At 40.9% G+C, this 12,196-nt stretch overlaps 1 protein-coding gene across 14 annotated transcripts in view; it reads left to right on the forward strand.

The window, feature by feature from the left end:
* dlg3 (discs, large homolog 3 (Drosophila)) overlaps nt 1–12,196 on the forward strand; it is a 109,669-nt gene that overhangs the window by 96,302 nt on the left and 1,171 nt on the right. For 8 of the 14 annotated variants that reach the window (XM_044127326.1, XM_044127323.1, XM_044127325.1 and 5 more), the window contains 10 exons: nt 1,182–1,358; nt 1,472–1,547; nt 3,245–3,347; nt 5,335–5,376; nt 7,826–7,876; nt 7,961–8,062; nt 8,148–8,320; nt 8,418–8,527; nt 8,614–8,705; nt 9,339–10,848. In XM_044127326.1, the coding sequence (XP_043983261.1) occupies nt 1,182–1,358; nt 1,472–1,547; nt 3,245–3,347; nt 5,335–5,376; nt 7,826–7,876; nt 7,961–8,062; nt 8,148–8,320; nt 8,418–8,527; nt 8,614–8,705; nt 9,339–9,445 (1,033 nt within the window). In that variant the 3' untranslated portion in view covers nt 9,446–10,848. Of the gene's footprint in view, nt 1–1,181; nt 1,359–1,471; nt 1,548–3,244; nt 3,348–4,696; nt 4,743–5,334; nt 5,377–7,825; nt 7,877–7,960; nt 8,063–8,147; nt 8,321–8,417; nt 8,528–8,613; nt 8,706–9,338; nt 10,849–12,196 lie in introns of those variants that run through there. The other 6 variants (XM_044127324.1, XM_044127332.1, XM_044127335.1 and 3 more) reach the window with 3 other exon arrangements.

A 12,196-nucleotide genomic window follows, 5' to 3' on the forward strand; every position in this document is an offset into this window, starting at 1 on the left:
CTTCTTTTTGTCCCTCCTGTCTCACCTCTTCCCTTCTTTTTGCCCGTACCTCCTTTCTGTTTTTGCACTTGCTTTCTTCCTCCTCCTATCATCCTTGTGATCTTCCTTCCTTCCTCTCTTTTCTTTTAAGCTTCATATTAAGACCCACCCCACTGGATACCTTCGTGAATTTTAGTGGTTTTTGCTGTAAAGTTAATGTACATGCCTGAGGATTTTCCCATGAAAACTTGTGGATGTCATCTTGTTGGAGTGCTGACCAGTCTCACTCATGGCTCTCGTATGGATGGCGTCCTGTGAGGCTTGTAGAGCCGATCCTGCTCCTGTGCAGGTGACTAATCCCACGGTTATGTTGGGAAAGTTGTCTAGTTTGCTGACTGAAGCAGGAGCTGCCTTATCCTCCCTGCCCAGCTCCAGGAATGCGGAGGCCTTCAGCCTGTAAGGTGCACTTAAAAGAGGCCACGTGTTTTCCTGCAGCACAGATAACGCTGGGAATTTGCCTGTGTTGACAGTAGACTTGTCGAGCTTGTCTTGATTTGCAGCATAATCGTTTCACCGTTGTTTGTCTTCCCGGCTCTAGTTTCGGTTAGCAAGATTGCGTCAGGCAGGTTGAAATCTTAAAAACTGATGAACAGGATGGTTGGGTTACAGTCTGCTCTGTGACATATGACCTACAAAATGTTAGCTACTTGGTCTGGGAAAACCTGAACCAGTAAAATGAGACTTTACTCCAGTTAGAAACGCCTGCTGGTTTGGTGTCCAACAAGGCAATTTGTTCAGTCAATGTAACGAGGACTATAACAGCCAGTGTAAAAATAAACTTCTTAAAATTGGTTAAAAAAATGCAGTTAGGACTTCTAAATATAATGTGAAATAAATAATAAATTAAGACGTCTCTCAGAGCACAAAGCATAGAATTAGACTGAATAGATCCACCCTCATAGATTGTGCAAATATTCGCCGATACTTGATGCAGAATATTTGTCAATATCAGGACCAACACAGATATAAATATCAGATCAGCGCATCTTTAGTTTATACACTCTATAAAGACAAAACAAACAATTATTGTGTCTGGCATTTCTGCTCCTCCTTCTCCTGTTTATTAACTCTGTTTGGTTTTTGTGAATTTATGCAGATCAGAGGACAATCTAACTCAAATCTGTTTTTTATTATTTTTGTAGAGCTCTCTTTGACTACGATCGAGCACGAGACAGCTGCCTGCCCAGCCAAGGCCTGAGTTTCTCTTATGGCGATATCCTTCATGTCATCAACGCTTCTGATGATGAGTGGTGGCAGGCGAGGCTCGTCACTCCGCACGGAGAGAGCGAGCAGATCGGGGTCATTCCAAGCAAGAAAAGGTATATTCCTCCGTTTCCTCCACTTGTGTTTTTTATTTCCTTCAATGTGCCGCAGAAAGCTTCAGTAGTAACATCCAAAACCCAAAGATTATTTATTTTTTTTTCTTCCCCAGAGTGGAAAAGAAAGAGCGAGCCAGATTAAAAACTGTCAAGTTCCACGCCAGGACAGGCATGATTGAGTCCAACAGGGTAAGTGTGGAGGACCACCGACAGCGGGGGTGACGTCCCACTTCCTGCTGAGTGGGAAAGGCACCAGCACCTTTTTACCGAAGCGAGAACGATCAATTTACCCGATTGATTACAGAGCATCTCCCTGGAGACGATTTGCTTGAAATCAAAACATTCACAGGCATTTCTCTGTAAATTAGAATATCAGGAACTATTTTACAACAGAAGTCTAACAAATAGGTCATAAATATGTTAACTCGTGTCTAAACACTTTATAAATCATGAATAATTGTTTATTATGCATTAATTAAGGGTGAGGAGACAAAATCTACCAGTTTGTCTTAGAGTGAGCCAAATCTATTCACCTACATATTTCATCTAGACTTATTTGTAAATGTAACATTTCTGCATATAGTGTCATTCTGACAATTAATGCATAAGAAACTGTTATTAATGACTTATAAATTGTTTATAAATGAATGGATAACATATCCATAAACTATTATCACCCATGTATAAGCTGAGATTTGTTGTAAAGTACTGAATATCATCAAAACGTTACTTAAGTTCAATGATTCAGTTCAAATAAAACTACACATGAATAGCTTGAAAACACAGATTTAGTTAAAGTGCAGCTCATAAAAACCTAATTCTGCTCTCAAAAACAAGAGTATTGCATTGAGATGCTTCCTAAAGTTGAGTGGAAGAAAAAAGTACGGTGGTAGAGAAATGCGCACAAGAAATAACTATACCCTTCAGAGGAGTATTTAACATCTTGAAGTTTCAGAAATCAGCACATGATGAGCTACATGCCCTGAGGTAGAAACGTCAAATGTTTTTACAAAACGCACTGAACGGTTCCTCAGTGGTCTCTAAGTCCTCTTTTAAGATGAAGGTATTTTTTTCTTTAAAATTCTTTAAAGTTGCAACATTTTTAGCTGGTGTTTTGCTTTCACTACACAAACTTGTTCCCCTCCTCGCCTGTGGAGGTGCTGCACCAAGAACCACTGAAGGAAACGACATAAAAACCCCAGAAGTTTGTGGCCCTTACCTCCTTTAATGGATGGAGAATATTTCAGTCCACAAATAATTTCTCCCGCTAGTGGTAGACTTGCGTATTTGTTTTGGTTGCATTTACCCAGAATGCCCTGTGCTATAGTTCACTTCCTGCTTTTGGAGCATTCTACGGGTCGCTTTGCGTTCAGATATCCATTCAAACCAACACCAGAGTTAATTTCAACAGGGATTGAGGTTTTTTGGTCTATATCAGAGTAATGAACTCGACTTTCTAGACAAATCAGAGTTTGATTAAAGTGGAACAAACAGGACTGGTGTAAATGATGCATCATAAGTTTTAATTCTTGAACTGAATTATTGAAATAAATCAATGTTTTTTGATGGTTTGAGTCACTAAACCCGAACAAGGTTTATCTTTCAGAATTGAATTTAATGAGCATAAATCTGATTATTAATGGTAATTTATTTATAAACAGTAGATGTTTGATTTGGTCTCCATTCGGTTTCACCCATTTCCTGTTTCTCATGTTCATCATTTGATGTAAATTGTTTACATTTCATTTGCCCCCTCCTCCCTGTTTTTGCATGGTTGTGGAGTACCTTCATTGAAACCTCGTCTGTTTTTTGTTTGTTGTTGTTGTTGCCCTCCCTCCCTCACCCGCCGCCCACCTCCCTCCTCCCCTCTCTCACCCACACATCAGCAGCAAGTTAAAGTGAAGCGCAAAAAAAGCTTCAACCTCTCACGCAAGTTCCCGTTTTACAAGAGCAAGGAGAATATTGTGCAGGAGTTGGTGGAGACTGAACGTGAGTATCGAGCTGTGTGATCGAGGGGCGGGTCTGGGGGGGTTTCTCTCCGGTTTTTGCTTCTTTTTTTTTTGGTCCTTTCTCCCCCTTCATGCTTCTTTCGTCTTTCATCTTTCCGCTCACCTTCAGGGACGGTGTGTGTGGCGGCACCGCTCTCATTCCCAGAGAGATTCCCCACAGGAGGAGGCGTGGGGTTCCTCTCTGGTGTGGCCGCATCGTCAACAGAGGAGTGTCTAGCTGTGTTTGTGCTGCCAGCTGTTAGTATTTATTTGTTTAAAACTCCAGTATTTAACTTATTTTACCAAAAAAAAAAAAACACAACTTTTTTTTACATATTTGTTAAAAAAGTCACTATGTCATGGTTTAATATGAGACAGATGATCTGTGAGAACATGGAGTTCCTCCACCTCCTCTCTGTGCTACTAAAGCTGTCTGAAGAAATTACCGGCTCCTGACCAAAAACAACCAATCAGAGCCCACATGAGGGTCTTAGCGCTGTCAGTCAACCTTGTGGAAGCGCTACTAAATGGGCTAATGGCAGAGAAGGACGCCTCCATTACGGGGAGAAACTGTTTCAGAGCAATCGGGATACATGAGCATGATTAACAGCACTTAGTGTTAATCATGCCTGCCAAGAGAAAACAGGCTAGATTTTGTTTCTTTTTTTATCAGATCAATTAAAATATAGATATACAGATACAATTCATTTTATTTTATATTTTCAGTTCTGAGTGGTTTTTATTTCCGTTTCCTTTACTGTTTTTGATTATTTGGAATATTCAAAATAATTTTTAGTTCCTGTGTGAAGTGTCCTTTTGAAATTAAAGTTAGTCTTAAAGAGGGTGAACTTCAATTATTATGCCATTATTAACATATTACCTGAAAATGGTGTCAATATTATAGTTTATTGCAATAATTACTGGGATAATTTAGCTACATTTATTATTGCAGCAGGCCTGCTATCTGTCTCATACTATACTGTCACAACATGGTGACGGTTTGAACAACTATGTACAGAAGGTCACATGGTGCAGCTTTAAGTCCAGATCGATTCTCCAGTCAGTCATTGACCCCAGAACAAGGAGAATCTCATTACTGGGCTGAAGCTTTAACTCTTAGCAGGTCAAAATCCAGTTTTAATGGGATTGGGCCTGTGTAATTGAAAAGCAGTGGCTTACTATGAACAAAGTGGAGCTCAGGCTTAATGAGCATGACAGCACCGTGTGTCAGCGGGCACACTCCTCTTCCTCTCCTCCTTCTCTACCTCGCCCCCTCCGACTCTCACTAACCTCTTCTTCCTCTCTGCTTTTCTTCTCTTGGTTTCCGCTCTCACCTGTCGGGACACCTAGGACTTCCCGGGGTTAAGCGATGACTTTTATGGATCAAAGAGTTTGAGTAAGTGTGAGGTTGCACCGTGTCAAGCAGCTGTCCCCAGAGAGAACTGTGTGTCACTGCAGACCCAGATGGGAATGCGAGAACTACACACATTTAGAGGGTGGAAAGGGCGCACACACACACACGCACACACACACACACCCCTCAGACTCACAGTATGTACAGAGGATGCATTCCTATGGGAGCCAGGGTGACACTTCTTCAGAGTCTCGTGGGGTCTTTCTGTTTTGTCTCTTAAGGTCACAGAGTTACGATGCATGTGTTGTAACTCTGTCTGCTTGGAGGCGACCAATACGAACCATTTGGACTGGGAATACTGGGTCTAGTCACAGGAAACACTTAATTTCCTATTGCTTGCACCTAAAAACCACTTCCCTAGTTTTGCAAAAGGTTGACTGTTGCACATAGAAGAACTTCTGCTTTCTTTGTTTCCCTTCTGCCCTTTTATTTTCTTTTTGTTCTTAAAAGGCCCAACAGTTGATAAACATGGTGGGCTAAGGCCATTTAGGCAGGTGAAATTACATTTTAAACCTTTAAATGAATTAAAAAAATGACAATTTGATGTGAGACGTTCATTTTTTTTGCTTTTCAGAATGCCTGACATCCAACACAAGTGACAGTGAAAGTAGTTCAAGTAAGTCACTTTAATTTTATCTCTAGCTCTTCGTTGTGTTTTAGGAGTTTATGTGGTAGGTCAACACAAAGAGGTGCTTGTGGAAAAAATGTTTTCCACAAATAAAATCTGCAAATCTACCACAGCAGCTGCGTTTCCATAACAAATGTGTGCAAAACTTTGATATCATGTCGAAAAAACACAATTTCACAATTACAGTTTTCCATTAGTTAAGAGATGCAGTTAAAATCCCACGTCAATAAACTTAGAAAATGGTAAATTTTATAAGGTGGGACCTGCAACTAATTATTATTTTGGCATCAATTATTCTGACAATCATTCAGTTAAAAAAGATTTAACACATTCTGAAGATTTTTTTATTCAACCTCTTCAGGCTTTTTATGCGACATTAGAAATACAGTAAAAGATGCACAAAAATGAATCCTTTATAAATAAGACAATAAACATTTTATTGCTTAAATACAATAATACAGGTCCTTCTCAAAATATTAGCATATTGTGATAAAGTTCATTATTTTCCATAATGTAATGATAAAAATTGAACATTCATATATTTTAGATTCATTGCACACTAACTGAAATATTTCAGGTCTTTTATTGTTTTAATAATGATGATTTTGGCATACAGCTCATGAAAACCCAAAATTCCTATCTCACAAAATTAGCATATTTCATCCGACCAATAAAAGAAAAGTGTTTTTAATACAAAAAAAGTCAACCTTCAAATAATTATGTACAATTATGCACTTAATACTTGGTCGGGAATCCTTTTGCAGAAATAACTGCTTCAATGCGGCGTGGCATGGAGGCAAACAGCCTGTGGTCTGCTGAGGTGTTGTGGAGGCCCAGGATGCTTCAATAGCGGCCTTTAGCTCATCCAGCGTGTTGGGTCTTGTGTCTCTCAACTTTCTCTTCACAATATCCCACAGATTGTCTATGGGGTTCAGGTCAGGAGAGTTGGCAGGCCAGTTGAGCACAGTGATACCATGGTCAGTAAACCATTTACCAGTGGTTTTGGCACTGTGGGCTGGTGCCAGGTCGTGCTGAAAAATGAAATCTTCATCTCCAGAAAGCTTTTCAGCAGATGGAAGCATGAAGTGCTCCAAAATCTCCTGATAGCTAGCTGCATTGACCATGCCCTTGATAAAACACAGTGGACCAACACCAGCAGCTGACATGGCACCCCAGACCATCACTGACTGTGGGTACTTCACACTGGACTTCTGGCATTATGGCATTTCCTTCTCCCCAGTCTTCCTCCAGACTCTGGCACCTTGATTTCCGAATGACATGCAAAATTTGCTTTCATCCGAAAAAAGTACTTTGAACCACTGACAACAGTCCAGTGCTGCTTCTCTGTAGCCCAGGTCAGGCGCCTCTGCTGCTGTTTCTGGTTCAAAAGTGGCTTGACCTGAGGAATGCGGCACCTGTAGCCCATTTCCTGCACATGCCTGTGCACGGTGGCTCTGGATGTTTCTACTCCAGACTCAGTCCACTGCTTCAGCAGGTCCCCCAAGGTCTGGAATCGGCCCTTCTCCACAATCTTCCTCAGGGTCCGGTCATCTCTTCTCGTTGTGCAGCGTTTTCTGCCACACTTTTTCCTTCCCACAGACTTCCCACTGAGGTGCCTTGATGCAGCACTCTGGGAACAGCCTATTCGTTCAGAAATATCTTTCCTGTCATACCCTCTTGCTTGAGGCTGTCAATGATGGCCTTCTGGACAGCAGTCAGGTCGGCAGTCTTACCAATGATTGGGGGTTTTGAGTGATGAACGAGGCTGGGAGTTTTAAAGGCCTCAGGAATCTTTTGCAGGTGTTTAGAGTTAATTGCTTCTAAAATATATGGATGTTCAATTTTTATCATTACATATGGAAAATAATGAACTCTTATCACAATATGTTAATATTTTGAGAAGGACCTGTATACCATTCCTGTAATGTATGCTTCAACATTTTCAGCATAGTACGCATTTGTAGTTTTTTTTTGTTTTTTTCGAGTAGATCTGGGTTACTTATTTTTAAAGTTTTTTTATCTTAAGTGCAAAATATCATATTTCTTGTACAGTTTTGGTTAAGTTACTGATCTGAACCTGTTCTTTAAGCAAGATGCCTTTTTTGAGTCTGTATGCTTGAGTTAACAATTAATCGATTACTAAATTATCTGACAAATATTTCACTAATCGATTCATCACTAGATATATAAATTAAAGATTTAAGAAACAGAAGTAATTGCCTACACAGGATTTAATTTGGGGGCATAAATATAAAATACACTTTTTTATATTTAGATTTCTATACAGTGTACAATAACACACTGTTTTGTGTTGATCTGCCGTAGAAATAAACTGAATTTTGTGGTTGTAAAGTGAGAAAAAGGGTGTGAGGCACTGGTAACTTCAGAAAGTAAAAATTCTTCACATTTTCATTTCCTTTGCTTCGTTTTCTTACAGAGGGTCAAGAGGACACGATCCTGTCCTATGAGCCAGTCATTCGGCAGGAAAGTGAGTGGGAACTCTCTGTGCTCTGAGGAAATGTTTGGTGTCTTTAATCATCGTGAAAACTCACTTTTCGTGTTTCAATTCTAGTCCACTACACAAGGCCTGTGATCATTTTGGGCCCAATGAAGGACAGAGTAAACGACGACCTCATCTCCGAGTTTCCCCACAAGTTTGGCTCCTGCGTTCCCCGTAAGTTGGCGCCCAACGTTGTGCACGGCGTGGCAAACTCAGAATCGGAGACGTAGAAATAAACCAGTTCTGTTTGCGTCCGCAGATACAACCCGTCCGAGGCGAGAGAACGAGATGGACGGGCAGGACTACCACTTTGTGGGCTCAAGGGAGCAGATGGAGAAAGATATTCAGGATAATAAATTTATTGAGGCTGGCCAGTTTAATGAGAACCTCTACGGGACAAGCATCTTGTCTGTCAGAACTGTGGCAGAGCGGGTAGGCGTCAAGTTTTCAAAGCAATCATAACATTCAGCAGCATGTGAAGCTGTAAAGTGTCGAGTTTGGGCATTTATTGGTCCTAATGTGCCTTCAGGGGAAACACTGCATTCTGGATGTGTCTGGGAACGCCATAAAACGACTGCAGCAAGCACAACTTTATCCGATCGCCATCTTTATAAAACCAAAATCTGTTGAAGCTCTAATGTAAGCTGCAGACTTTCAACACGATGCGACTGAAATATCAGCAGCTTCTGTGTGTCTTGGAGTAACTCTGACTTGTTTTCATTCAGGGAAATGAATAAGCGGCAGACGTACGAGCAGGCCAATAAAATCTTTGACAAGGCGGTTAAGCTGGAGCAAGACTTTGGAGAGTATTTCACAGGTTGGTTGCTGCTTTTTGATTTTTTACTGTCAGTAGTTATAAATAAAAGATTTAAACCCTTCCATGTTTATTTTCATACAGTAATTAAATTGTCTGAAATTACATAATTTGTGGGTAAAACACTTTCTAAATGCAGTGGGTTGAATTTTCCAAAGAGCCTGTCTGAAATATTCATAAGAAAAGTTGAAAATGGGTAAATAAAAAATAAGAAAAGCCAAGGATTTTAACTCCTGCGGTAGTGCACGTTGAGTAAAAGCCAGTAGTGCTACCAGAACCTTCAAAAATAAAAAATGAATCTGTTGCCTTTTTGCAGCTTGGTAACATAGACTGTTTCTAAATATGCTGTGAAAATATAAATGATGTTTAAATATCTGCTACTGTAATTCAGTTGTTTTAAATTGTGGTGGTTATAGTGATAACTTTAATAAATATGTGACAAACACACTTTAGAAAAGTTACATACTGCAGTTTTAAGAGAAGTAGAAAAAAATTGATTGTGAAAGAAATCTGGGACTTTATATTTAAGTCAGATCGTCCAGCCCTAACTGATAACCAACCTTTGGGAACACTGATTCATTTTACATAAAATCAGGAAGTAAATCTGTTTTGTTTTTTTTGTCCGTTTGTTTGCAGCTATTGTACAGGGTGACTCGCTAGAGGAGATCTACAACAAAATCAAGCTAATCATCGAGGAGCAGTCCGGGCCTTACATCTGGATTCCCTCCCCAGAGAAGCTCTGAGCTCCCGGCCGTCCAACCTGCAGCAGCGCAGAGCTCCCCTCCCGCCCCCCAGACACCCCACCCACGTCCACATGCCAACCCCTCTCCCCCCGCTCCTCACCTCCTTTTTGCAGATATGTTTCATATCCAGTTTTAGTGTCATCATTATGTTACTCTCTAAATGAAAAAGAAGTCTTTATCACCATTACTGTGACTGTGCACACCCCTGCATGAGTTTCTCAACAAAACCATTCAAGACTGGAATCGCCATTCCAAAGGAATTTGTCAAACGAAAGCAAAAAAGGAAAAGGATTAACTTCCTCTTGTGGACTAGGAACTGCCTGGAGACGGGTGTCAGGAAGGAGGAGTAGTGATTCAAAAAGAAGAAATATAGACAAATCATACCAAGTTGGAATACTTTGTAAATGTTCATCAGATCACATTTAAAAAGACAAGACGAGAGGTTGAAGAACAATTAGGGTTTTGTTTTCCGTTTTTTGGGTTTTTTCTAAACGGACTGGATCAAATTTGAGCCCTGCTGATGGTACTGTTCGACGAGTCGTCTCTCTTGTTTATTGGCGGAGGAGCCTATTAAAAAAAACATAAAACTAAAACTGGTGATCTGTTCATCTCGAACCAGCTCGTTCTTTGGTCGTCTGGAAAGATCAAGAGGAAGAAACGTGTTGTGAATCTACATTTATATTATAAGATCACAAGATAAATCATTAAGTCCTTCTGAGATTTTACAACATATTGAAAACTTCACATTTTACACTTCGTTAGAACTGTCGTTCTCGGGGCTGTTTAGATTTTTTTTCCTTTTTGTGGGATTTTTTTCTTTTGTTCTTTTTAAATTCGATTTTATTTTTTGGCTTGTGGTTTTTAGCTGCTCTGTAAAGGACGGGGGTAGAGAAGTGTAACCGGGCTCTCTGCAAAACACCAAACTGCCTTACATCTAATACAAATTCTGTTTTGTGACTACCTGTTGTCTGTGAGGGAGGCTGAAAGCAACCGAAGAGGGAGAGATCTTTACATTTTGTGCCCTCAAAGAGCCAGGAGGTCAGACGTTAAGTGCAATAGATCAAAAATCAAGTCTCGCCTCCCTTTACTTCCTTTTCAAACCTTTTTTTTTCTGTTTTATCAAACAATTTGGCTTTTTCCGATCCAGACAGGTAGAGCCTCCCGACTCATGTTGAGCAGTAGACGACCCCATTACACTCTCTGCCTTCCAGGACGATTCACTTCTGATTGGTCACATGGTACTGTCCTATCAGCCGCCGCCGCTGTGTGGCGGCCATAAAAACGGGTAGAACAAGACAATAATTGTATTGGATGTTCTAACAATTAAAGAGTCAGTATAACCTGTTTTTGAATTGTCCCCCCTCTGCCAAAAAGAGAAAACACTAAAGTTGGGTTTGAGTAAATCTTTTTATGCTTTGTGTATCTATAAACCTCCTTGACGCTGAACCACTGTGTTGAGCTCTTAGAGGTGACGCCGGATTACGAAAAGAGGGCCACTCCTGCTTCATTTTTAACTGGACATCATCGCCTTCTCTCCTGCAGGACTCGCAGCTCGACATTGAAAACGATCAAAACCGTGACCCAAGACCTCTGAACCCTCTCAGCCTTTTAGTTTTTTATATTTTAATTCTTCTGCGTTTAACTCGACTGGAACCCAGACGTCTGGGGATCCCCCTTGTCTCTTTCTCTCTCTCTCTTTCTCCAGCTCACACAGCACCTGTACACCTGCGGGCGTTTTTTTCCTATCAGGTGTGCCCACCTGCCAGGCACCACTGCTTAACCAGCTGTCATTACCTGTGTCAAAACCAGAGTTCAGGGAATAACCGAAGGGAACAGAGCCATTTATAAACTGCTTGCAGACTGTTTCAAAACGGTGTGGTAGCTGAACAATGTAAATAAGCCCCTCCCCCATGCGTCCCCTCCTCACCTGTGCTTCATGCATGTGTGACTCGGACAGACAGGTTTTATAGACGTCAGGTAAGTAAAAGTCTGAGCTACTCCTGGGCTTCAAGCTCTGCTCGAAAATGTGCTGTAACGTCAGTATTTCTCATGGGAACGGTTAGCTAGCGAGACGGGGACGATCCGTGTGATTTCTTGTCTGGGTGTATAGATTCAAAAAAAGATGTAAAATAAGAGCAATGCAGGCGGAACCCTCCATCGTTAGACGCTTGAAGTCGGTCCTCTCTGGTGTTTAGCGGACATCCAGCTGACTGTTAATAACGTGTGTATTCATACCTCAGTCAGCCGCGTCAAAGCCCAAAGAACTCAATATCACTCCTATTTCCATTGAGGTTTACGGTACCTGAACGCATCTGTGTGTGTATAACTGGCCAGGGACGTTCTGATGAGAGACATGATGCGTTTTATTTTTATTTTATTTTATTTTATGGGGGAAAGGGGTCGGGGAGGGGGCTCAGGCTTTTCTTTTTCTTTTTGTTTGTACTTTTGGGGTGATGACATGTTTCTGTTCTGGCACATTGTGCAGTAAGTGCTTGCAAACATGAACCCTTTGATTGTACAGTAGTTTCCTTCCTGTCACTGCAGGTGGTACAGCCTATCAGGACACGGTCTTCCCTGTCCTAGTCATGAGGGAACACAGTCCTGCAACTTTTTTTGTTTGGGTTTTATTTTGGGACTTGACGAGAGTTTATTTGTTTGAAAATAAAATATGTGACTCAGTTATAATCTTGATGTGCTTGTTATTCTGCTTTAAGTGGCTCGGGCAATCAAGTGCAAATTTTAAACCCTTGG

Source organism: Gambusia affinis, linkage group LG09, assembly GCF_019740435.1.
Source record: "Gambusia affinis linkage group LG09, SWU_Gaff_1.0, whole genome shotgun sequence".
Classification (NCBI taxonomy): Eukaryota; Metazoa; Chordata; class Actinopteri; order Cyprinodontiformes; family Poeciliidae; genus Gambusia; species Gambusia affinis.